Raw genomic sequence first — 26,978 nt, 5'->3', positions numbered from 1 at the left:
GGCTACAGATGTGAGTGCTACGGGCAGTAGTCATTTAGGCAGGTTACATTCGCTTTCTTGGCCACAGGGACTATGGTGGTCTGTTTGAAATATGTAGGTATTACAGACTGTCAAGGAGAGGTTGAAAATGTCAGTGAAGACACCACTTTCCACCACCATGCTAGAGTGGCTAATGCTTAGGAATGCTAGTCCTAGGTGTTGCATACCCAGTTATCGCTCTTAAATGTAGTTCAGGAGGAAATCAAAGCCTTTGCAGCCTGACGGGATAAAATAAAGATGAATGAACCGGTCACCGGGGGGACACGAGTGTATTACTGACTGTACAGTCGTAGCCAAAAGTTTTGAGAATGACAAATTATTTCCACAAAGTTTGGTGCTTCAGTGTCTTTAGATATTTTTGTCAGATGTTACTATGGAATACTGAAGTATAATTACAAGCATTTGATAAGTGTCAAAGGCTTTTAATGACAATTACATGAAGTTGATGCAAAGAGTCAATATTTGCAGTGTTGACCCTTCTTTCTCAAGACTTCCGCAATCCGCCCTGGCATGCTGTCAATTAACTTCTGGACCACATCCTGACTGATGGCAGCCCATTCTTGCATAATCAATGCTTGGAGTTTGTCAGAATTTGTGGGTTTTTGTTTGTCCACCCGCCTCTTGAGGATTGACCACAAGTTCTCAATGGGATTAAGGTCTGGGGAGTTTCCTGGCCATGGACCCAAAATATCGATGTTTTGTTCCCCGAGCCACTTAGTTATCACTTTTGCCTTATGGCAAGGTGCCCCATCATGCTGGCAAAGGCATTGCTCGTGACCGAACTGTTCCTGAATGGTTGGGAGAAGTTGCTCTTGGAGGATGTGTTGGGACCATTCTTTATTTATGGCTGTGTTCTTAGGCAAAATTGTGAGTGAGCCCACTCCCTTGGCTGAGAAGCAACCCCACACATGAATGGTCTCAAGATGCTTTACTGTTGGCATGACACAGGACTGATGGTAGTGCTCACCTTGTCTTCTCTGGACAAGCTTTTTTCCGGATGCCCCAAACAATCGGAAAGGGGATTCATCAGAGAAAATGACTTTACCCCAGTCCTCAGCAGTCCAATCCCTGTACCTTTTGCAGAATATCAGTCTGTCCCTGATGTTTTTCCTGGAGAGAAGTGGCTTCTTTGCTGCCCTTCTTGATACCAGGCCATCCTCCAAAAGTCTTCGCCTCACTGTGCGTGCAGATGCACTCACAGCTGCCTGCTGCCATTCCTGAGCAAGCTCTGTACTGGTGGTGCCCCGATCCCGCAGCTGAATTAACTTTACGAGACTGTCCTGGCGCTTGCTGGACTTTCTTGGGCACCCTGAAGCATTCTTCACAACAATTGAACCGTTCTCCTTGAAGTTCTTGATGATCCAATAAATGGTTGATTTAGGTGCAGTCTTACTGGCAGCAATATCCTTGTCTGTGAAGCCCTTTTTGTGCAAAGCAATGATGACTGCACATGTTTCCTTGCAGGTAACCATGATTGACAGAGGAAGAACAATGATTCCAAGGACCACCCTCCCTTTGAAACTTCCAGTCTGTTAATCGAACTCAATCAGCATGACAGAATGATCTCCTGCCTTGTCCTCGTCAACACTCACACCTGTGTTAACTTCTTGAGGTATAGGGGGCCGCATTTTCACTTTTGGATAAATAGTGTGCCCAATGTCTTGCCACTCATGCCAAGAATATAAGATATGCATATTATTAGTAGATTTGGATAGAAAACACTCTGAAGTTTCTAAAACTGTTTGAATCATGTCTGTGAGTATAACAGAACTTATGTAGCAGGCAAAACTTAGAGGACTAACCGTTGAGAATATATATTTTTTTAGGTCTCTTCACTAAGTTCTCATTAGCAAATGATATTTCTTAGGAACTTGTTTTCAGTTCCTACCGCGTCCACTGGATGTCACCAGTCTTTGGAATTTGGGTTATTCATTTGTGCAATGAAGAATTAGGGCCAACTAGGACTGCGTAACACTGTTGAGAGTTGCGCAAGACTTGAAAAGTAGCTTGGTTTGTTGTGTTCCTGTATTGAACACAGATAGACCCGTCTTCAATTTGATCGATTATTAACATTTAAAAATACCTAAAGTTCTATTACAAAAGTAGTTTGAAATATTTTGGAAAAGTTTATAGGCAACTTTTGAAATATTTTGTAGTGACTTGCGCATTTTGGAAGCTGTTTTTTTTCTGGATCAATCGTGACAAATAAATTGACATTTTGGATATATATGGACGGAATGAATCAAACAAATAGGACCAATTGTGATGTTTATGGGACATTGGAGTGCCAACAAAAGAAGCTCGTCAAAGGTAAGGCATGTGTTATATTTTATTTCTGTGTTTTGTGTAGCTCCTGCAGGGTTGAAATATGCTACCCTTTTTGTTTACTGTACTGTGCTATCATCAGTTTTTCGCCGAAAAGCCTTTTTAAAATCTGACATGTTGGCTGGATTCACAACGAGTGTAGCTTTAATTGAGTATCTTACATGTGTGATTTAATGGAAGTTAGATTTTTATATCAATTTAATTGAATTTGCCGCACTGCATTTTCCCTGGTTTTTGGCCAAGTGGGACGCAAGCGTCCCCTTTACCATGAGAAGTTAACGAGAGAATCACTGACATGATGTCAGCTAGTCCTTTTGTGGCAGGGCAGAAATGCAGTGGAAATGTTTTTTGTGGATTCAGTTAATTTGTATGGCAAAGAGGGACTTTGCAATTAATTGCAATACATCTGATCACTCTTCATAACATTCTGGAGTATATGCAAATTACCATCATACAAACTGAGGCAGCAGACTTTGAAAATTAATATTTGTGTCATTCTCAAAACTTTTGGCCACGCCTGTACACATCAAGCCCAAACGATGGTGGAGATCTATAAAGCCCACTAGTGGCTTTCCAGGCTTAGTGTCTGTGTGTTCTCCTGGGTAAGAGAGATTCATGTCTCCTCTAACCCTGACAGGTGATGCACATACGGAAGCTGCTGGCCAAAATGGACCGACCCAACGGGCTCTACCCAAACTATCTGAACCCTCGTACTGGCCGCTGGGGCCAACGTAAGTACCTGTTGTCTCTCACTTCATCAGAGAATAATACTGACAGGTGTGTGTGCCTGTGCTCACCACTGTGGGCCGCTAGGCTGTGCAAATGACTGTGTGTGAGTACTGGGTGTTTTTGGAGCTTTAATAAATATGTATAATTAAAAGCTGTTGGCGGGAGGCATCTTAACTAATTGTTAATTACCCTGACTTAGACAGAGCAGTTTAATTACTCTTTCTACCTCTCACTGCTCAACCTGACCACGCACCCACACGCCAGGGTTTCCATTGTGGCACAGGAAAACATGACCGGGAAGATTTATAATTTACCGGCCATTTGAGAAATGTACCGGACCCCTAAGCATTGGATGTATAACCCATTAGGGTGTCTAACCATGGTGCTCAGAATGACAGAAATCACATTTAGATTATGGTAATTCATCTGAACCTCTTGAGACTATGGAGCAGTATTTTCATTTTTGGAAAAATAATGTTCCCATAGTAAACGGGCTATTTCTCAGGACAAGATGCTAGAATATGCATATAATTGACAGCTTAGGATAGAAAACACTCTAAAGTTTCTTAAACTGTAAAAATATTGTCTGTGAGTATAACCTCTGCGTTCCTATGCCTCCCTATTGAGCATTGAAAGGGATATCAACCAGATTCCTTTTTCTATGGCTTCCCTAATGTTTCTACAGTCACAAGACATAGTTTCAGGCTTTTATTTTGAAAAATGAGCGTGAACGTCAACATTGCGTCAGTGGTCAGCTGGTGGCTCTGAGTGATTGGTGCGTAATAGACAAAGGCGGCCATTGCTCCTCTCGCTCCTACTAAGAAGCCAATTGTCCCGGTTGATATATTATCGAATAGATATTTGAAAAACACCTTGAGGATTGATTATAAAAAACGTTTGCCATTTTTCTGTCAATATTATGGATCTAATTTGGAATATTTTTCGGCGTTGTCGTGACCGCAATTTCCGGTGGATTTCTCAACAAAACGTGAAGAACAAACAGAGGTATTTTGGCTATAAAAATAATCTTTATGAAACAAAATGAACATTTGCTGTCTAACTGGGAGTCTCGTGAGTGAAAACATCCAAAGCTCATCAAAGGTTTGATTGCTTTTCTGATTTTCGTGACCAAGCTGCCTGCTTCTAGCTGGACATAATGCTATGCTAGGCTATCGATAAACTTACACAAATGCTTGTCTTGCTTTGGCTGTAAAGCATAATTTCAAAATCTGAGATGACAGGGTGATTAACAAAAGGCTAAGCTGTGTTTCACAATATTTCACTTGTGATTTCATGAATATGAATATTTTCAAGGAAGATTTTTTGTCCGTTGCGTTATGCTAATTAGTGTAGTTGATGACAATTCTCCCGGGTCCGAGCGGGGTAGTTCTAAGAAGTTAAAACACAACATGCAACTCATGTAATGAAGCTGCCAATAAAACATAATTTTCAAACATTTGACAGAAAACACCATTCTAAGCAGTGCACCTGATAGCGGTTCCATATGTCACCCGAGATTTAAAATCTATTTTAGAAACTTAGTGAGAATCTACAGATACAACAACTCGGATGGGTTGCTAATACAGTGCATTCGGAAAGTATTGCAACCCTTTGACTTTTTTATATATATATATATATATATATATACATACATACATACATACATACATACATACATACATACATACATACAGTGCCTTGCGAAAGTATTCGGCCCCCTTGAACTTTGCGACCTTTTGCCACATTTCAGGCTTCAAACATAAAGATATAAAACTGTATTTTTTTGTGAAGAATCAACAACAAGTGGGACACAATCATGAAGTGGAACGACATTTATTGGATATTTCAAACTTTTTTAACAAATCAAAAACTGAAAAATTGGGCGTGCAAACTATATGTGTGTCTGAGTCTCTTCAGCTCCTCTCTCGCTCTCAGTATTTGGTAGCATTGCCTTTAAATAGTTGAACTTGTGTCAAACGTTTTGCGTAGGCTACCACAAGCTTCCCACAATAAGTTGGGTAAATGTTGGCCCATTCCTCCTGACAGAGCTGGTGTCGGGTTTGAAGGCCCCCTTGCTCGCACACGCTTTTTCAGTTCTGCCCACACATTTTCTTTGGGATTCAGGTCAGGGCTTTGTGATGGCCACTCCAATACCTTGACTTTGTTGTCCTTATGCTTGGTCATTGTCCATTTGGAAGACCCATTTGCAACCAAGCTTTAACTTCCTGACTGAGGTCTTGAGATGTTGCTTCAATATATCCACATAATTTTCCTCCCTCATTACGCCATCTATTTTGTTAAGTGCACCAGTCCCTCCTGATGCACCCCCACAACATGGTGCTGCTGTGCTTCACGGTTGGGATGGTGTTCTTCGGCTTGCAAGCCTCCCCCTTTTTCCTCCAAACATAACAATGGTCATTATGGCCAAACATAATGGGGGGGGGGGGATTTCCTCCTTTTTCTCCCCAATTTCGTGGTATCCAATTGTTTAGTAGCTACCATCTTGTCTCATCGCTACAACTCCCGTACGGGCTCGGGAGAGACAAAGGTTGAAAGTCATGCGTCCTCCGATACACAACCCAACCAAGCCGCACTGCTTCTTAACACAATGCGCAACCCGGAAGCCAGCTGCACCGATCTGTCGGAGGAAACACCGTGCACCTGGCAACCTTGGTTAACGCGCACTGCGCCTGGCCCGCCACAGGAGTCGCTGGTGCGCGATGAGACAAGGATATCCCTACCGGCCAACCTCTCCCTAACTTAAATTGCAGTTCCTATGCCTTCTACTCGGTGTCAACAGTCTTTAGAAATTGTTTCAGGCTTGTATTCTGAAAAATGAGGGAGTAAGAGCAGTCTGAATGAGTGGACCCTGCAGTGTCAGAGCTTTTTCATGCGCACGACCGAGAGTGCCTTTCATGTTTCCTTTTATATTGATGAGGTTATTGTCCGGTTTAAATATTATAGATTATTTAGGCTAAAAACAACCTGAGGCTTTAATATAAACATCGTTTGACATGTTTCTATGAATTTTACGGATACAATTTAGATTTTTTTGTCTGCCTGTTGTGACTGCGTTTGAGCCTGTGGATTACTGAAGAAAACACACGAACAAAACGGAGCTTTTTGGATATAAAGAGACTTTATCAAACAAAACAAACATGTATTGAGTAAATGAATGTCTTCTGAGTGCAAACATATGAAGATCATCAAAGGTAAGTGATTAATTTGTATCTCTTTCTGTCTTGTGTAACTCTTCTACTGGTTACTGTTTGTAATGATTTGTCTGCTGGGTGATGTTCTCAAATAATCGTACGGTATGGTTTCGCCGTAAAGCCTTTTTGAAATCTGACACCGTGGTTGGATTCACAAGAAGTTAATCTTTAAACCTATGTAAAACACTTGTATTTTTTTCTAAATTTTTATAGTGAGTATTTCTGTATTTGAATTTGGCGCTCTGCAATTTCACTGGCTCTTGTTGAGGTGGGAAGCTAGCGTCCCACTTGTACCAGAGAGGTTAACCTCTTGAAGCTAGGGGGCACTATTTTTATGTTTGGAAAAATAACGTTCCCAAAGTAAACGGCCTAGTTATCAGGACCAGATGCTAGAATATGCATATCATTGACAGATTAGGATAGAAACTCTAAAGTTTCCAAAACTGTCAAAATATTGTCTGTGAGTATAACAGAACTGATATTGCAGGCGAAACCCTGAGAAAAATCAAACCAGGAAGTGGCTTCTATTTTGAAAACTCCATGTTCCATAGCCTCCCATTGCTCCATTTAAAGGGATATCAACCAGATTCCTTTTCCTATCGCTTCCTCAAGGTGTCAAGTCTTCAGACATAGTTTCAGGCTTTTTATTTTGAAAAATGAGCCAGAACGATAACATCGCGTCAAGTGGTCACATGAGTTTTGCTCACGCAACAGTTTGGATAGGTATTGCTTTTCTTACTCCTACTGTGAAAGACATTTGCGGTTGATATATTATCGATTATGTATTTTAAAAACAACCTGAGGATGGATTATAAAAAACGCTTGACATGTTTCTGTGGACATTACGGATGTTATTTGGAATTTGTCTGCATGGTCGTGACTGCTCTTTCCTGTGGATTTCTGAACATAATGCGCCAAACAAACAGAGGTATTTTGGATATAAAAATAATCTTTATGGAACAAAAGGAACATTTGTTGTGTAACTGGGAGTCTCGTGAGTGAAAACATCCGAAGATCATCAAAGGTAAACTATTAATTTTATTGCTTTTCTGATTTTCGTGACCAAGCTAGCTGATGCTAAGTGTACTTAATGTTTTGTCATGCGATCGATAAACTTACACAAACGCTTGGATTGCTTTCGCTGTAAAGCATAATTTCAAAATCTGAGACGACAGGTGAATTAACAAAAGGCTAAACTGTGTTTTCCTATATTGCTCTTGTGATTTCATGAATATAAATATTTTTAGTTATATTATTTGACTGAGGCGCTATGCTATTCAGCGGTTGCTGATGACAATTATCCCGCTTAAGGGATGGGGAGCGTCAAGACCTCTTGAAACTCTGGGGGCGGTATTTCATTTTTGGATTAAAAAAAAACTTTCCCGTTTTAAACAGGATATTTTGTCACAACAAGATGCTCGACTATGCATATAATTGACAGCTTTGGATAGAAAACACTCTAACGTTTCCAAACTGCAAAGATATTGTCTGTGAGTGCAACAGAACTGATGTTACAGGCGAAACCCGGATAAAAATCCAATCAGGAAGTGCCCCATATTTTGAAAGCGCTGCATGCCAATGACTCCTTATATGGCTGTGAATGGGCTACGAATGAGCTTACGCTTTCTACGTATTCCCCGAGGTGTCTACAGCATTGTGACGTATTTTTACGCATTTATGTTGAAGAATAGCCGTAAGGGACTACATTGAGCAAGTGGTCACATGATGGCTCCCGCAAAAAAATCTTGCGTAAAGTACAGAGGTACCCATTATTCCAATCGCTTCTAATGAGAAACCAATTGTCCCGGTGGATATATTATTGAATAGATATGTGAAAAACACCTTGAGGATTGATTCTAAACAACGTTTGCCATGTTTCTGTCGATATTATGGAGCTAATTTGGAAAAAAAGTTTGCCGTTGTAGTGACCGCATTTTCCGGTCGATTTCTCAGCCAAACGTGAAGAACAAACGGGGCTATTTCACCTACAAAAATTATATTTTTGGAAAAAATGAAAATTTGCTATCTAACTGGGAGTCTCGTAAGTGAAAACATCTGAAGTTCTTCAAAGGTAAATTATTTAATTTGATTGCTTTTCTTATTTTCGTGAAAATGTTGCCTGCTGCTAGCAGGGCATAATGCTATGCTAGGCTATGATAAACTTACACAAATGCTTGTCTAGCGTTGGCTGTAAAGCATATTTTGAAAATCTGAGATGGCAGTGTGATTAACAAAAGGCTAAGCTGTGTCTCAATATATTTAATTTGTGATTTTCATGAATAGGAATATTTTCTAGGGATATTTATGTCCGCTGCGTTATGCTAATTAGTTTCAGGCGATGATTACGCTCCCGGATCCGGGATGGGTAGTATCAAGAGGTTTAACAATAAATTTGTGGAGTGGTTGAAAAACGAGTTTTCATGACTCCAACCTAAGGGTATGTAAACTTCTGACTTCAACTTTATATAGATGTATGTACTGCGTATACAAAATATTAGGAATCTTTCCATGACAGACTGATCACGTGAAAGCTATGCTCCCTTATTGATGCCACTTGTTAAATCCAATTCAATCCGTGTAGATGACTAGGAGAAGACAGGTTAAAGAAGCATTTTTATGCCTCGGACAATTAACCTCTTGGATCTCTGGGGGCGCTATTTCATTTTTGGATAAAAAACGTTCCCGTTTTAAGCGCGATATTTTGTCACGAAAAGATGCTCGACTATGCATATTCTTGACCGTTTTGGAAAGAAAACACTCTGAAGTTTCAGAATCTGCAAAGATTTTGTCTGTAAGTACCCCAGAACTCATTCTACAGGCGAAACCAAGATGATGCATCACCCAGGAATTAGCAGAATTTCTGAAGCTCTGTTTTCCATTGTCTCCTTATATGGCTGTGATTGCGCAAGGAATGAGCCTACACTTTCTGTCGTTCGCCCAAGGTCTTAGCAGCATTGTGACGTATTTGTAGGCATATCATTGGAAGATTGACCATAAGAGACTACATTTTCCAAGTGTCCGCCTGGTGTCCTGCGTCGAATTCGGTGCGCAATTGCCAGCTGCTTCCACTTTACCATTTGATTCAGGGGAGAAAGCATGTGTCCAAGAACGATGTATCAATGAAGAGATATGTGAAAAACACCTTGATGATTGATTCTAAACAACGTTTGCCATGTTTTCAGTCGATATTATGGAGTTAATTTGGAAAAAAGTTCGCGTTTTGAGGACTGAATTTTCGGGTTTTTTTTGGTAGCCAAATGTGATGTATAAAACGGAGCTATTTCTAATACACAAAGAATCTTTTTGGAAAAACTGAGCATCTGCTATCCAACTGAGAGTATCCTCATTGAAAACATCAGAAGTTCTTCAAAGGTAAATGATTTTATTTGAAGGCTTTTATGTTTTTGTTGAAATGTTGCGTGCTGGATGCTAACGCTAATGCTAACGCTAAATCCTTTGTTTGCTAGCTACTGTTACACAAATTATTGTTTTCCTATGGTTGAGAAGCATATTTTGAAAATCTGAGATGACAGTTTTGTTTACAAAAGGCTAAGCTTGCGAGATGGCATATTTATTTCATTTCATTTGCGATTTTCATGAATAGTTAACGTTGCGTTATGGTAATGAGCTTGAGTCTGTATTCCTGATACCGGATCCGGTATGGGGAGTTCCAAGAGGTTAATACATGGATTGTGCCATTCAGAGGGTAAATGGGCAAGACAAAAGATTGAAGTCCCTTTGAATGGGGTATGGTAGCAAGTGCCAGTTGCAGAGCCATGACACTCAGAGTACTGTGTTCTCCCCATGATGCCTGACTCTGTTTAACTTCAGTTGTTAGCCAGCAGGGAGGGACTTGAAACAAATACCAAAATGTACTTTTTGTGGAATTTTCCTTTATTAGTCCATTGTTGACATAGTCCCAAATGTTTTGCTTGTCAGCATTCAAGTTTTCAAGTTATGTATCTTTCAAAATACAGAAATCGTCCCTGTATGGTGAGATGCTGCATTTTCCATCATACGGGGAGGATTTTTATTTGTTGTGAAAGTTACATGTCTTAACTTGAATACTGACAAGAAAAACATTTTGGGACTATGTCAACAATGGACTAATGAAACAAATGGATCATTTTTGGGTTGAATTTTCTTTTAAGTCCCTCCTGGCTAACAACTGAAGCGTAAGGAAGCCACAGAATAAGAAATCTGGTTGATATCCCTTTCAATGGGCAATAGGGATGCATAGAAAGACAGGGGTTTCAAAATAAGAGTCACTTCCTGATTGGATTTTTCTCAGGATTCTGCCTGCAATATCAGTTCTGTTATACTCACAGACAATATTTTTACAGTTTTGGAAACTTTAGAGTGTTTTCTATCCTAATCTGTCAATTATATGCATATTCTAGCATCTGGTCCTGAGAAATAGGCGGTTTACTTTGGGAACGTTATTTTTCCAAAATTAAAAATAGTGCCCCTTAGTTTCAAGAGGTTTTAACCTGAGTCGGGCCTCATGGAGAACACTGTACTCTGAGTGTCTTGGCTCTGCTACTTAAACTACCACATTGTTTAATACTGCAGAACCATGGCTCGGGGTAGTCTGTGACAGATTGAGAGCGAGAGACTGTGTGGGTGCATGCATGCATGTGGGGGGGTGTATATGCGCGTGTGTGTATATGCGTGGGTGTGTGTGTGCCTACCCATCTGTGTCCTCTTGCTGAGTGAGATTTGGCACATTCTCCTGCTCACTGTAATGTGTCCCTTTTTAGGCCAGCTAGAAAGTCTGAATCAATTTTTACTACGACATTAGGGTCTTTAAGTACTACATCAGGGAGAAAGTAAACAACCCAAATCATCTAGTCTCTGCCATCATACTGTAAAACGGGCAAATAATCTCCATAGCTGTTTTGTTGCTGTAACTTAAAACCCCTACTGAAGAATAGTGTTGACTCTGGTTGGAGTTCTGAAGAAAACATCATCCAATGAATAATTAATTATTTTTGTCCCTCTGACTACCTCCATCTCTTCTTCTTTCTCTCTCGCTCTCCCTTGCTTTGTCCCTTTCCCCAAACACTTATCTTTCTCCCATTCCTCCCTCTCTTCTTGTTCTTCTCTCTCTCCGCCCCTCCCCCTGTAGACCATACATCAGTTGGAGGTCTGGGGGACAGTTTCTATGAGTACCTGCTGAAGGCCTGGCTCATGTCAGACAAGACCGACACAGAGGCACGCAAGACCTACGACGACGCTATCGAGGTACGCACCACACCTTTATCTGGTCTCCATGGAGACTGGCTTCCCTTACCTGGTCTCCATGGAGACTGGCTTCCCTTACCTGGTCTCCATAGAGATGGCTTTGATTGGCAAACACACAGCTGTGTTTCAACTCCATCTAGCCTACCCTGAAATAGCAACTACCTTGCTCTATATCCTTCAGGCCAGATAGTTAGGATTGTTCCTCAACTCCTCAAAGTCCTTTAACTTCATTGGGAGAGGGGGCAGCATTGGGAAGTTTGGATGAAAAGCGTGCCCAGAGTAAACTGCCTGTTACTCAGGCCCAGAAGATAGGATGTGCATACAATTGGTATGTTTGGATAGAAAACACTCTAAAGTTTCCGAAACTGTTAAAATAATGTCTGTGAGTATACCAAAACTCATATGGCAGGTGAAAACCTGAGAAGAATCCAACCAGGAAGTGGGAATTCTAAAGTTTTAAGTGAATGCCTATCCAGTGTCTGTGGGGTCAGATTGCACTTTCTAAGGCTTCCAGTAGATGTCAACAGTCTTTAGAAGTTGTTTCAGGCTTCTATTGTGAAAGGGGAGAGAATAAGACCACTCAGAGTAAGTGGCTCTGCTGAAAGCTATGAGTTGTTTATCGCGTGTGGCCGTGAGCGCGCCGTCCGTTCTTTCCTTTCTCATGAAAACGGTATTGTCCGGTTGAAATATTATTGAATATTTATGATAAAAAGATCCTAAGGATTGATTATAAACATCGTTTGACATGTTTCTACGAACTTTAATGGAACTTTTTTGACTTTTTGTCTGGATGTTGTGAGCGAGCTCTTTGCCTTTTGGATTACTGAACTAAACGCGCAAACAAAACTGAGGTATTTGGACAAAGAGGGACTTTATTGAACAAAACAAACATTTATTGTGTAACATGGAGTCCTGGGAGTGCCACCAGATGAAGATCATCAAAGGTAAGTGATTAATTTAATTGCTATTTCTGACTTTTGTGAGTCCTCTCCTTGGCTTGAAAATGTCTGGGGTTTTTTTGTGCCTAGGCGCTGTCCTAACATAATCGCATGGTGTGCTTTCGCGGTAAAGCCTTTTTGAAATCAGACACTGTGTTTGGATTAAAAAAAAGTTTATCTTTAAAATGGTGTAAAATGTTTGAGGAATTTTAATTGAGATTTCTGTTTGAATTTGGCGCCCTGCAATTTCACTGGCTGTTGTCGAGGTAGGACGCTAGCGTCCCACTATTCCCAGAGAAGTTAACTGCAGGGTCAACTGAGTTCCATGTTTGCCTTTTATTCAGTGTGTGATTTAGTTAACAGTAAGCAGATGCCTGGACTGTATGGCCAGTTATTGATGTTGATTGATCAGGTACAGTTGCTGTCAGGGAGAGGAGAACAGCAGATTCTGCTGCTGCTCTCAAGGACTGGAGCTGAGGACACTTAGACAACATAGTCCCTGGCACAGTGGCGGGAACAGGAACAAAAAAGTACCTGTCCTTTATCTCTCTCTGCTTCATACACACACCTATCCCTTCTACCATCACCACCCACACACCCTCCTCCCTAAACACGCACCTTGCTCTCCTATCACCACCCACACCCTTTCCCCACCCCCCTCCAGGCCATCGAGCGTCACCTGATCCGTAAGTCCAACGGCGGCCTGACGTTCATCGGAGAGTGGAAGAACGGCCACCTGGAGAGGAAGATGGGTCACCTGACGTGCTTTGCCGGTGGGATGTTCGCTCTGGGGGCCGACGGCTCGCCTGACGACAAGGCTGGACACTACCTACAGCTGGGGGCTGAGATCGCACACACCTGCCACGAGTCCTACGACCGCACCGGTGAGACACATCTAAACATAGTTTAGGTATAAATGGTAACTTGGGGTGGTCTTGGTACTATGGATTTGAGTTGTTCCCTGATGTTGAGTCCGATTTAGTGTGAGCTTAGGATAATGTTTTTTTAAGTGAGGTTACCATTGGAACTTGCTGAACTTCCTGGAAGTAAGGTTTGACTGATATTTCGTAGTTTCATCCAGCGTAGGGTTGCACATTTTGGGGAATATTCAGAGGTGGAAACTTTCCGTGGGAATTAATGGGAATATTAATACCACTTAAATGTAGATGTTTTTTTGCATTGGGTATATTTACCATATCAAATGGAGACAAACATAAACCTTTTACCTTATCATAAGTAGACATAATTGCAAATTATTAAATCCTTCCAATATAAATTAATTAATTAATTAGTTTCGTATGTAACTTTAATTAAATGAGTTGACTCTTCACATGGGATGATTTTACTGAACAACAAAAGAAAGGGAATATTGAATGATTCCCTATGATCCATCGCGTCTCCGAGAAACGTTTCCAACATGCATCTGTAAAATGATAGTCTAGAAACTAAAGCTTTGGTTGTCTTCCTCTTAACCTTCCATGTCTTCTCCCTGGACCTCCTCAATGTCCACCTCTTGAACATCAGTCTCATCTTCAGTCACTTTCCAACCTTGTTGAGGATGGCTCGTTGTCAGGCTCAAAAAGCCTCAAATTTGCCCGAATGGCCACCAATGTTTCAACCCTTGTTCTGGTCAGCCTGTTGTGCTTTGGTGTGTGTGTTCCCAAACAAGGACCAGCTGTGCTCTGAGGCGGCTGATGTTGGTGGGATTTGGAGGATGATGTAGGCAACAGGGGAAAGATTCTCAGATCCACAAAGTCCCTTCCACCAGGTGGCTGATGAGATATGTTGGCATGACTGTTATATTGTATCTCCATCCCAAAGTCCTTGCTTGGAAGTGTACTTCGCCAGACTGCCAAGAACCTCGCTCTCATCCAGGCCAAGGTGGCGAGACACGGTAGTAATGATACCATAGGCTTTGTTGATCTCTGCACCAGACAGGATGCTCTTGCCAGCATACTTGGGGTCCAACGTACGCTGCGGCATGTATGGGCTTCAGGCAGAAGTCTTCACACTTTTTGTTGCATTTCAGAACTGCTTGGAGCAACAGTGAGGTGGGCAAGCAGAGTCGACAGGATGGCATTGTCTTCCTCAATCCGTACAATGGCTACTGCTATAGGTTTCAGGAGTTTCAGGCTGCTTACCACTCTGTCCCAAAGTAATCATTCAGGATGATCCTCTTGATTGGGCTGTCCATATTGGCAGACTGTGATATGGCCATTTCTTGGAGAGACTCCTTTCCCTCCAGGAGATGTCAAACATGATGACAACACCACGCTAATGGGAGTTGCTGGGAAGCTTCAATGTGGTGCTCTTATTCTTCTCACTTTGCTTGGTTAGGTAGATTGCTGCTATAGCTTGATGACCCTTCACATACAGTGGGGCAAAAAAAGTATTTAGTCAGCCACCAATTGTGCAAGTTCTCCCACTTAAAAAGATGAGGCCTGTAATTTTCATCATACTTCAACTATGACAGACAAAACAAGAAAAAAAATCCAGAAAATCACATTGAATGATTTTTTAATGAATTTATTTGCAAATTATGGTGGAAAATAAGTATTTGGTCACCTACAAACATGCAAGATTTCTGGCTCTCACAGACCTTTAACTTCTTCTTTAAGAGGCTACTCTGTCCTCCACTCGTTACCTGTATTAATGGCACCTGTTTGAACTTGTTATAAGTATAAAAGACACCTGTCCACAACCTCAAACAGTCACACTCCAAACTCCACTACGGCCAAGACCAAAGAGCTGTCAAAGGACACCAGAAATAAAAGTGTAGACCTGCACCAGGCTGGGAAGACTGAATCTGCAATAGGTAAGCAGCTTGGTTTGAAGAAATCAACTGTGGGAGCAATTATTAGGAAATGGAAGACATACAAGACCACTGATAATCTCCCTCGATCTGGGGCTCCACGCAAGATCTCACCCCGTGAGGTCAAAATGATCACAAGAACGGTGAGCAAAAATCCCAGAACCACACGGGGGGACCTAGTGAATGACCTGCAGAGAGCTGGGACCAAAGTAACAAAGCCTACCATCAGTAACATACTACGCCGCCAGGGACTCAAATCCTGCGGTGCCAGACGTGTCCCCCTGCTTAAGCCAGTACATGTCCAGGCCCGTCTGAAGTTTGCTAGAGAGCATTTGGATGATCCAGAAGAAGATTGGGAGAATGTCATCTGGTCAGATGAAACCAAAATATAACTTTTTGGTAAAAACTCAACTTGTCGTGTTTGGCGGACAAAGAATGCTGAGTTGCATCCAAAGAACACCATACCTACTGTGAAGCATGGGGGTGGAAACATCATGCTTTTGGGCTGTTTTTATGCAAAGGGACCTGGACGACTGACCCGTGTGAAGGAAAGAATGAATGGGGCCATGTATTGTGAGATTTTGAGTGAAAACCTCCTTCCATCAGCAAGGGCATTGAAGATGAAACGTGGCTGGGTCTTTCAGTATGACAATGATCCCAAACACACCGCCCGGGCAACGAAGGAGTGGCTTCGTAAGAAGCATTTCAAGGTCCTGGAGTTGCCTACCCAGTCTCCAGATCTCAACCCCATAGAAAATCTTTGGAGGGAGTTGAAAGTCCGTGTTGCCCAGCAACAGCCCCAAAACATCACTGCTCTAGAGGAGATCTGCATGAAGGAATGGGCCAAAATACCAGCAACAGTGTGTGAAAACCTTGTGAAGACTTACAGAAAACGTTTGACCTCTGTCATTGCCAAGAAAGGATATACACTGCTCAAAAAAATAAAGGGAACACGAACATAACACATCCTAGATCTGAATGAATGAAATATTCTTATTAAATACTTTTTTCTTTACATAGTTGAATGTGCTGACAACAAAATCACACAAAAATGATCAATGGAAATCAAATTTATCAACCCATGGAGGTCTGGATTTGGAGTCACACTCAAAATTAAACCACACTACAGGCTGATCCAACTTTGATGTAATGTCTTTAACCTCTTTGATCTCTAGGGGCGCTATTTCATTTTTGGATAAAAAACGTTCCCGTTTTAAGCGCGATATTTTGTCACGAAAAGATGCTCGACTATGCATATTCTTGACAGTTTTTGAAAGAAAACACTCTGAAGTTTCAGAATCTGCAAAGATATTGTCTGTAAGTGCCCCAGAACTCATTCTACAGGCGAAACCAAGATGATGCGTCAACCAGGAAATGAGCAGAATTTCTGAAGCTCTGTTTTCCATTGTCTCCTTATATGGCTGTGATTGCGCAAGGAATGAGCCTACACTTTCTGTCGTTCCCCCAAGGTGTTAGCAGCATTGTGACGTATTTGTAGGCATATCATTGGAAGATTGACCATAAGAGACTACATTTTCCAAGTGTCCGCCTGGTGTCCTGCGTGGAATTCGGTGCGCAATTGCCAGCTGCTTGTACTTTTCCATTTGATTGAGGGGAGAAACCATGCTTCCAAGAACGATATATCAATGAAGAGATATGTGAAAAACACCTTGAGGATTGATTCTAAACAACGTTTGCCATGTTTTCAGTCGATATTATGGAGTTAATTTGGAAAAAAGTTTGCGTTTTGAGGACTGAATTTTCGGGTTTTTTTGGTAGCCAAATGTGATGTATAAAACGGAGCTATTTCTAATACACAAAGAAGCTTTTTGGAAAAACTGAGCATCTGCTATCTAACAGAGTATCCTCATTGAAAACATCAGAAGTTCTTCAAAGGTAAATGATTTTATTTGAAGGCTTTTATGTTTTTGTTGAAATGTTGCGTGCTGGATGCTAACGCTAAATGCTACGCTAGCTAGCTACTTTTACACAAATTATTGTTTTCCTATGGTTGAGAAGCATATTTTGAAAATCTGAGATGACAGTGTTGTTTACAAAAGGCTAAGCTTGAGAGATGGCATATTTATTTCATTTCATTTGCGATTTTCATGAATAGTTAACGTTGCGTTATGGTAATGAGCTTGAGTCTGTATTCCTGATACCGGATCCGGGATGGGGAGATCAGAGAGGTTAAAACAAGTCAAAATGAGGCTCAGTAGTGTGTGTGGCTTCCACGTGTCTGTATGACCTCCCTACAACGCCTGGGCATGCTCCTGATGAGGTGGTGGATGGTCTCCTGAGGGATCTCCTCCCAGACCTGGACTAAAGCATCCGCCAACTCCTGGACAGTCTGTGGTGCAGCGTGGCGTTGGTGGATGGAGCGAGACATGATGTCCCAGATGTGCTCACTTGGATTCAGGTCTGGGGAACGGGCGGGCCAGTCCATAGCATCAATGCCTTCCTCTTGCAGGAACTGCTGACACACTCCAGCCACATGAGGTCTAGCATTGTCTTGCATTAGGAGGAACCCAGTGCCAACCGCACCAGCATATGGTCTCACAAGGGCTCTGAGGATCTCATCTCGGTACCTAATGGCAGTCAGGCTACCTCTGGCGAGCACATGGAGGGCTGTGCGGCCCCCCAAAGAAATGCCACCCCACACCATGACTGACCCACCGCCAAACCGGTCATGCTGGAGGATGTTGCAGGCAGCAGAATGTTCTCCACGGCATCTCCAGACTGTCACGTCTGTCACGTGCTCAGTGTGAACCTGCTTTCATCTGTGAAGAGCACAGGGCGCCAGTGGCGAATTTGCCAATCTTGGTGTTCTCTGGCAAATACCAAACGGCCTCCACGCTGTTGGACTGTTAGCACAACCCCCACCTGTGGACGTCGGGCCCTCAAACCACCCTCATGAAGTCTGTTTCTGACCGTTTGAGCAGACACATGCACATTTGTGGCCTCCTGGAGGTCATTTTGCAGGGCTCTGGCAGTGCTCTTCCTGCTCCTCCTTGCACAAAAGCGGAGGTAGCGGTCCTGCTGCTGGGTTGTTGCCCTCCTACGGCCTCCTCCACGTCTCCTGATGTACTGGCCTGTCTCCTGGTAGCGCCTCCATGCTCTGGACACTACGCTGACAGACACAGCAAACCTTCTTGCCCCAGCTCGCATTGATGTGCCATCCTGGATGAGCTGCACTACCTGAGCCACTTGTTGTAGACTCTGTCTCATGCTACCACTAGAGTGAAAGCACCGCCAGTATTCAAAAGTGACCAAAACATCAGCCAGGAAGCATAGGAACTGAGAAGTGGTCTGTGGTCACCACCTGCAGAACCACTCCTTTATTGGGGGTGTCTTGCTAATTGCCTAGAATTTCCACCTGTTGTCTATTCCATTTGCACAACAGCATGTGAAATGTATTGTCAATCAGTGTTGCTTCCTAAGTGGACAGTTTGATTTCACAGAAATGTGATTGACTTGGAGTTACATTGTGTTGTTTAAGTGTTCCCTTTGTTTTTTTGAGCAGTGTATAATGGAGTTAATTATTCTTTGCCCAACAACATTCGACCACCCATCAGAGATGATTGCAATACAGTCTGTTTTCTCTATTATTTGCTTGACCTTCACTTGAACTCTGTTGAACTCTGCATCCAGCAATTTAGTAGATAAAGCATGTCTGGTTGGAGGGGTGTATGCTGAGCGAAGAACATTCAGAATCTCTTCCAATACACACTGCCTGTGAGCATCAGAGGTGAACCAGTTGCATACACATTAATCAGCATTTCTCTGACTACGTTCCTCCATTGAGTTTTAAAAAAACTTCAGATTCCAGGAGGACCATCTATCGATAAGTTGTCTGATTCAACATTTTCACCTCGAATAGAAGTAGAGGGACTTTTGTCAGAGGTTGCTTGTTGTGATAGCTGAGGGAGCTTTATGCACTTGGCCAGATGATTCTGCATCTTTGTTGCATTCTTCACATATGATTTGGTACAGTATTTGCAAGTGTACACAGCTTTTCCTTCTACATTAGGTGCAGTGAAATGTCTCCACACATCAGATAGTGCTCGTAGGTTTTTCCTGTGAAGATTAGGAAAAAAATTAGTGAATAAATAAATACAATTCCATGTACAGATAGATTAAACAGCTCCTTTGTAAGTTACATGTTTTAAAATGAAACATGTATGGAAACAGGTGAATTAACACTCAATTAGCAGGATCAAGCAAGCTGAAACCCACATGGTAGCAAAAACTGAAATTGTTAAGAAGTTAGAAATGATTTAAACACATTACTGTAGGCTTGTATTTACTAGTTAACACAAAATCATGTATGTCATATAAAATATATTCACCCCACACAGTATTGTTATCACAACTTACCAGAAAGCATGTAGTCCTTGGCTCAGACAGTGTAGTAGTGTGGGATCAATAGCATCTCATTAGAGTGCAAGATCTTCAGAATCAGCTGTACATGTGATGAAAGGGTTGCAATTCCATTGAATTGGGGATAGTTTAACCAAAATATGAATTGAAATATAATTGCCTTAAGTGTATCCCATAAAAAAGGTTAACTGTTATAAGCTAACTTTTTTTAAATTAATTTAAGCAAAATTCCCAAAATTTACCGGAAAGTTTCCGACCCTTTGCAACCTGAATCCAGTGGTCTCTGGTTCCCATCCACAGTGACAAGGCGTGCAGAACAAATCTGTCATAAGTCTCCTGGCTACTACTTGATCACTGTAATCTGCTCCTATTACTCTAAATGTTTAATTGGCAGGAAGTATGTTGTGTTCTTATGCTAAACCAGGAAAATTAATGGTTATTGAATATCTCTCCCTCCCTCTCTCTGTAGTGTTGAAGCTGGGTCCAGAGGCCTTTAAGTTTGACAGTGGTCTGGAGGCAGTGGCAGTACGTCAGAATGAGAAGTACTACATCCTGAGGCCAGAGGTCATCGAGACCTACTGGTACATGTGGAGGTTCACCCACGACCCCAAGTACAGGCAGTGGGGCTGGGAAGCAGCACAGGTGAGCCACTGGAAAATCACTCCAAACTATTACTACTATGATATTGCCCTTATGCTTTTACTTATCCATCATGCCCAATCCCCTATCACCTCCTGACCCCTAGCAGTACCTTCTCTGCACCAGTGTACATCTGAAAGAATTGGATAAGTGCATGGACCCTTTGTAACTTAAAAAAAGAGAGCGGATCAGAGTATCAACACACAACAGACTACTAATGCTACTTGAGAACAGAGAACTCAATTTTCTCATTTTTTCTCTCCAGTTATAGTCCTCTTTCTTTTATTTTCAAAGGTCAAAGTGAAACACTCTTCTACCTCTGCTTTCTCTTCATCCTCGTCAACCACTCAATCACTCTGCTCTCATTTTTCACTTCTCTCCTTCTCGCCACCATTCACCTGTCTTATCTCCCTCTGTCGCTCTATTCTCCTCTCCCTCTCCTCTTTCCCCTCTCTCGATCTGTTCCTGTGTGTTTGTGTTGGTGCTCTTGAGCTGATGTGGGTCTGAATGCAGCCTCCCTCAGCCTGAGTGACTGAGTGGAGATGAGGGAGTTCTCTTCTTTGTTCTAACCTCGACTGCTCCTGTGCACCATGCACATCTCTCTCCTTTCCTCTCCTCTCTTACGCTCGCTCCTTTCCTCTTACGCTCTCCTTTCCTCTCCTCTTACGCTCTCTCCTTTCCTCTCCTCTTATGCTCTCTCCTTTCCTCTCCTCTTACGCTCTCTCTCCTTTCTTCTCCTCCTCCTACTCTCTTCCTCTCTTCCCCTCTCTTTCTCCCTCCTGTTCTCTCTTCCCCTCTCTTTCTCTCTCCTGTCCTCTCTTCCCCTCTCATTCTCTCTACTTTCCTCTCTTCCTCTTTCTCTCTCCTTTCCTCTCTTCCCCTCTTTCTATCTCCTTTCCTCTCTTCCCCTCTTACTCTTTCCTTTCCTCTCCTCCCCTCTTACTCTCTCCTTTCCTCTCCTCCCCTCTTACTCTCTCCTTTCCTCTCCTCCCCTCTTACTCTCTCCTTTCCTCTCCTCCCCTCTTACTCTCTCCTTTCCTCTCCTCCCCTCTTACGCTCTCTTTCCTCTCTTCCTCTGTCGTACATGCTCTTTCCTCTCCCCTCTCTTACCCCTCCCTGCTTCCCTCTCTCTCTACCTCTTTCTGCCCCCGTCTCGTTTTTTCTCCCCTTGTGAAAATCACCTGACAGTTCTATACAGTTTGATCTCCCTACCTGTCTAGTGCTCCTACACCATCACATCAGCTCCTGTTTGATGTCACACACACTACTATTTTACCCGAGGCTCTGTGTAGTAGGCAGCTTACCTTCCTAAGTCCTAAGCTTGACCATTAGTGAGAACATCTAAGATCATTGTCTAGGGGCAACTTCATCCTACTTCGTCTAAGCGTGTGCGAGTCATGTGTGTTGAGGTTTGTTGGCCCAGCTGTTGTAGTGCATGGCCCTGTGAAATGAGCCCAGTAGAGAGCAGCTGTACACACACACACACACACACACACACACACACACACCCTTCTCCTCCAGGTAGAAAGAGAAACAGACTCACACACTTTATTAACCCAGATGGTATTAGGACTGGATTCTAGTTCAGGTGTGCATGTGGCTGGGTAGTTGTGATGTGCATATGTGGTTGTGCCCAGGCCTGGAGTACAGAGGCAGTCTAGGGGTGTGTGTGTGTGTGTGTGTGTGTGTGTGTGTGTGTGTGCAGAAGGACAAACGCACACACACATTGGATACGGTGGTCCATGAAACATTGAAAATAGTTAATCTCCTTCAGAGAGATTCTGCTGACTGCTACTGACTAATAGAGGGGCATTAAGAGAGAAGACCAGACAAGTACCGAGGCAGAGACACAAAGTCATCTTACTGTGTCAGTTAACAGATCCACCATATTTACCCTCCCTTGAATTACACCTGATGCGGTGCAGAGGGACAAAGAGATTTTTAAAAAGACAACTGATTAACTCTGTCTGGACACTTCAGAAAATAAATACTCTGTGCATTGTAAATTCACAGATCTAGCACGTTGACTGAGGTCACAGACGGAGGCATTCCCTTAAAATCTCAATTAAAACAAAGCGATTTTAAATCAAATGTTATTCATCACATACCCAGTTTAGACTAGAGTGGTGATGGATAGAATGTCTCCTCCAACCCTTAAACACTGTTTTAATGGATAAGAGTCTACCCATCTCGTGACTGCAATGTAAGTGACTGCAATGTAAATGTGTGGTAATTAAGTGCTGCTCTCGGTCTCCCCCTCCAGGCCATTGATAAGTACTGCAGGGTCAGCGGTGGGTTCTCTGGTGTCAAGGACGTCTACTCGTCCAACCCAACCTACGACGATGTCCAGCAGAGCTTCTTCCTGGCCGAGACGCTCAAGTAAGTCTTCCTCCATTTGCTGCTCCTTTACTGCTCCTCTGTGTTCTGTTAATTCACATCCAGTTGGTATGAAATGGGGATGTCCTGGCAGCCCCCAGAATGCACTGGAACTATGTGCTCTGCTCCCCCCTGCTGGTCGCTCTGCTTGTTTTTGTTCACAAATACTACTACAGCACTGATTAACAGAATATAGCAGCTGAATATTGTCTGCTCTCCCTTCTCTTTCCCTCCTTCTCTCTTCTCCAGGTATCTGTACCTGTTGTTCTCCAGTGATGACCTGATGCCTTTGGAGAGCTGGGTGTTCAACACGGAGGCTCACCCCCTGCCGGTACTGCACCTGGCCAACCTCACCCTCCCAGGGAGCCAGGCCCAGCCGTAGAGACCAGCGGCCCTGCCTGCCTCCATCTCTCCCTCACTGCTACAGACTGCAGAAGGAGAGCGCTCAGACCACTGCAGAGTGGAAGGCACTGAAACAATAGCCTTTCTCGCTCGCTCTCCTTTCATTCTCTGGCTCGTACTCTTTCTATAGCTCTCTCTGCTTATCGTCAGGACGGAGGGTGCGTTCGACTTTTGTGATTGGCTGGGAAGTCCTCCTATTCGTTGTTACTTTTTTGTTGAAACACAGAGCCACAATCAGGAAGCTTGATTTGTTTTGGCCAAACTGTCTTTTAATGGACGCACACAGGAGCAAGACAGTGTCAGAACAAACAGACAGATGGACCTTCCTCTGAAGGGATGTGTATGTTTCAGACAGACCGACAGACTGACAGTCAAACCGAAGACTATGGGATCTATAGGGTTTGTTTTCTTTTGTCATTTTGTGTCCTGGATGCTGATTGGCGGGGGCACGACAGACTGCGACCGTCCTAGTCCTTCTGCCATTTCCTGTTCACTGTCTTACTCTGAACTTTGACCTGGAACTGTATCAGTGTCACTTTGTGGATGGGAGCAACGGCTTCATGTCTACCCTTCTGGAACCTTTGAAAAGTGGACCGGGGATATGGAACTATTTTCAATAGCATTCTCTATGCTACATTCTGCCGTTTCTGTATACTTTCTGATCTTTCTGTCACACACACTCTCTCTCCCTCTGTATCGCCCTCTCCTTCCATCTCTTATGATTAGCAGGTGACGTAGCTTAGCCTGGCCTCATGTTGTTGCTGCTATTCAACCGATGCTGCATCTCTACCTCGTCTTACCACACCATTCCAACTCCCTCCATCTTCTTTTTCTTGTCATTCTTCACTTCTCCAATCACGCCTTTCTAGCCTGGTAAACTTCCGTTCCTGTCTTTTCCATAAATCACTACCACTCCACAGGCAGATTGGGACAAGGCTTGTTTTGGTAGTGTTTTCTGTCTGCTGATTAAATGGCCCCTATAGATAAATTGTTATGCACTTTGTTGTTTGTATTACTAAGAGGGAAAAGAGTTACACCACTGTTGGAGCTGAAGACAAAGCCCTCCATGTATAATCCCTGTGTCTTTGACATGGACCCAGAGTGTTGCACTGCCACTGATGGGTTGGGCCTGGAGTTGTTACTCTTCAGGAACAACTCCTCACCCTGCTGATAGGATTCTACCCAAACTGTTTCTTCTTCTTATCCTAATCACCACTTGCAAATTAGGACTTGGCCTCAGTCACCTGTGCAATGAGTATGTTGAATGTTATGCCATTCATTCTCTATGGACTTGTGTGTTCTAAATGGATCTATTGTGTTTTGTGTGAATGTGGTTTCTGCAACAGCAGATGGAACACAAGGAAGTCTGCTGTGTTCAGTGATGAATCTGTGATTGGTGTGTGGAGGGGAATGGTTTAGGGGGCTGACGGTAACACTAGGAAATAGAAGGGTACCCTGAAAGAAAAAACATTTTTGTTGGACCTATACATTTATTTAAAGCCTTATCAAGTGTTACTATGTGATGCCTTTCACCAATACTGTGCTTTTTCATTATCATTTTTTTACAAAAAGTTATTCATACACTAGTTCCTTTTCTATAAGCCACCCTGCTGTCCCTCTAGCAGAGCCACCCTGCTGTCCCTCTAGCAGAGCCACCCTGCTGTCCCTCTAGCAGAGACACGATGATGATGGGCTGATTACAGAACCACTCACCTTGCCAATCAATAAAGCCATACAATGTGTGTCTCTGTTTAGCTAATTGGTTGGTTTCTGTCACTCATTTCTCATGTGTTAACTGAGTACCACCTGTCCCACCATCTCACCATTCCTTTTTCCTCTGCCTCTTTTTACTCTGTCACACCCTTTCTACTCCTTCATATCCCTAGAATCTTCTATTTGTCTTTTTCTCCCCAGCTATCCCTCCCCCTGTCCCCAGCTCAGTGTCTCCTTCTCGTGGTGGAGGCAGTAGCAGCAGCCTACTGGTGTAGAACGTTATGAAGTATATGTATCACTGTTCGCCCCCCTGCCCCCACCTTACTCTCTGACATTACTGCTTTCTGTCTGGGGAGGAAGCCCAGGCCTTTGGCGCTGTCAGTCGCCGTGAGAATGTTGATTTTGAAGGAAAAAAAGTGTTCTGTATTTGTATTTTTACTGAACAAATAAAGACATGTAAATATGTTTAAATGAGACACAAATTCAATAAAGATCTTATGAAAAGTGAACAGAATAACTAAAACGGTGTATTGGTGGTGATTGTTACCTGTTGTTCATTCTGTTCCCTTAACTAATGAGGTTTACATGCAGGTGTTAGCTTGTGGTGTTCAGCACCTCTTTTACTGTACCTCTTTATAGAAGGTGAAGTCGTCTTCTCTTTCAGCTCCTGTCCTGAGGGGGCAGCCTTGGTTAACAAAACATCAATTCAACAGCTAAGGCTTAACAATAAGGTTTCATTGATTTCACAGATTCATCCTATTTCAGATGTTCAACACCAAAACTTTGATCTGATGCTCGGCAGAGATCACTGGTTGGTGTTATAATTCCAGTCCCAAAAGATGAGCACACTTGTGTTCTGTCTCGTGGTGCCGCCAGGGAATTAGAGTTCCACAGTTCAATTCTTTATAAGAGAACTCCTGCACACATCATCTCTACACGTTTAGTGTATTGAGTTGAGTTCTGGGACCTTTTTGCCCCAGTCTTTTTGCCCTGCTCTCCACGTTATCTTAGTAGGAAGACCTACAGTTACAGGGAACAGGTATTTCACAGCCCTGGCATGCAGCCTCTGCCTACAAAACCACGGCATGTCACACTGCCCCCTCTCTTCCTCCCGCTTTCTGACGGATGTCTGCTTGGCACCACTACACTCAACCACCCCTGTTGTTCAAAGCCTAGATTAAGTAATCATGACATGACCGATGTCATGACAACTGGTGTCGATGGAAGACAAGTGATTATACTATTTAATTGAGTCATACAATGTCAGTGCAGAGTCCCAATGTAGATGTTCGTTTCTGTTCAGATTAGTGATTTTAGCAGTTCAGTAATGTTTCCTACAATGATTTTATTCGGCCTCTGTCCAGATCGGGATGGCGGACTCTCCTGCTCTCATCCACCCCTCATCAGTCTCATCAGTTTTAGTGACAGGCTGACAGGCCAGGATGGATAGACAGAGAGCAGGGCCTGACCACCTAACATTTATCTGACCTGAGAAGAATCCTTATGTCAGACGATTTCCAGCTTAGGGCCTTCAGACACACAGGCTGCATCTCAATGGTCTAAAATGGCTTCCACTCTTCATCTGCACTGATCTGAAAGGACAGGTGGAGGCACTATGGCATTTTAAACTGTCGCTTCGACCTCCACCTGTCCAGTAGAAGAAACAAAGCCACTTAAAGTTATTGAGATGCACCCACTACAGACATACCGGTCACATCACTGCATTTACAAATGGCCAGAAAGGACTGGCAATAATACAGCATAGCAAAACGCATTAGTAAATCAACTATTCACCTTGTCTTTGTTCCTGGAAAGCAGTTCCATTATGTTGGAAGGATCTGTTGGACTGATGTGCTCCTGAAGAAGGAGTAGTCGGATGTGGGTAATAAAAAAGCAGGTGAAAATATTTGGACATTGATTTCTATTGCTGGTTATTTGCCCACATCAGTCCAACAGATTCTCCACAAAATGTCATAGGTTTATTTGAAGTATTTGTGTTGTCCATGTCCTGCTCCTCTAGGCTGCTTCATCTGCACACACCCTGGAGTGGAGCAGGGGGTAGTGTGTGTAGAGGAACAGGACAGGTCTGTCGAGAATGGGACTCTGCCAAGGTTACAGTGATCTGAATGGGTAAATAGACTTGTCCCAAGCAAACAACCCTATTTCACT

General features: G+C 42.9%; 1 protein-coding gene across 2 annotated transcripts in view; it reads left to right on the top strand.

Moving 5' to 3' along the window:
- The window catches only part of LOC139403093 (mannosyl-oligosaccharide 1,2-alpha-mannosidase IB), a 105,523-nt gene extending 80,189 nt beyond the window's left edge, over positions 1-25,334 (top strand). For both annotated transcript variants that reach the window (XM_071146802.1, XM_071146811.1), the window contains exons 10-15: positions 3,002-3,095; positions 11,434-11,549; positions 13,152-13,371; positions 20,149-20,321; positions 22,582-22,697; positions 22,944-25,334. In XM_071146802.1, coding sequence (XP_071002903.1) covers positions 3,002-3,095; positions 11,434-11,549; positions 13,152-13,371; positions 20,149-20,321; positions 22,582-22,697; positions 22,944-23,076 — 852 coding nt within the window. In that variant the 3' untranslated portion in view covers positions 23,077-25,334. The remainder of the gene's footprint in view (positions 1-3,001; positions 3,096-11,433; positions 11,550-13,151; positions 13,372-20,148; positions 20,322-22,581; positions 22,698-22,943) is intronic.
- Positions 25,335-26,978: the final 1,644 nt, after the last annotated feature.

The sequence above is a fragment of the Oncorhynchus clarkii genome, chromosome 3 (genome assembly GCF_045791955.1).
Source record: "Oncorhynchus clarkii lewisi isolate Uvic-CL-2024 chromosome 3, UVic_Ocla_1.0, whole genome shotgun sequence".
NCBI classification, from domain to species: Eukaryota; Metazoa; Chordata; class Actinopteri; order Salmoniformes; family Salmonidae; genus Oncorhynchus; species Oncorhynchus clarkii.
The sequence above is the reverse complement of the archived record's forward strand: the minus strand, read 5'-3'. Positions and strand labels throughout refer to the sequence as shown.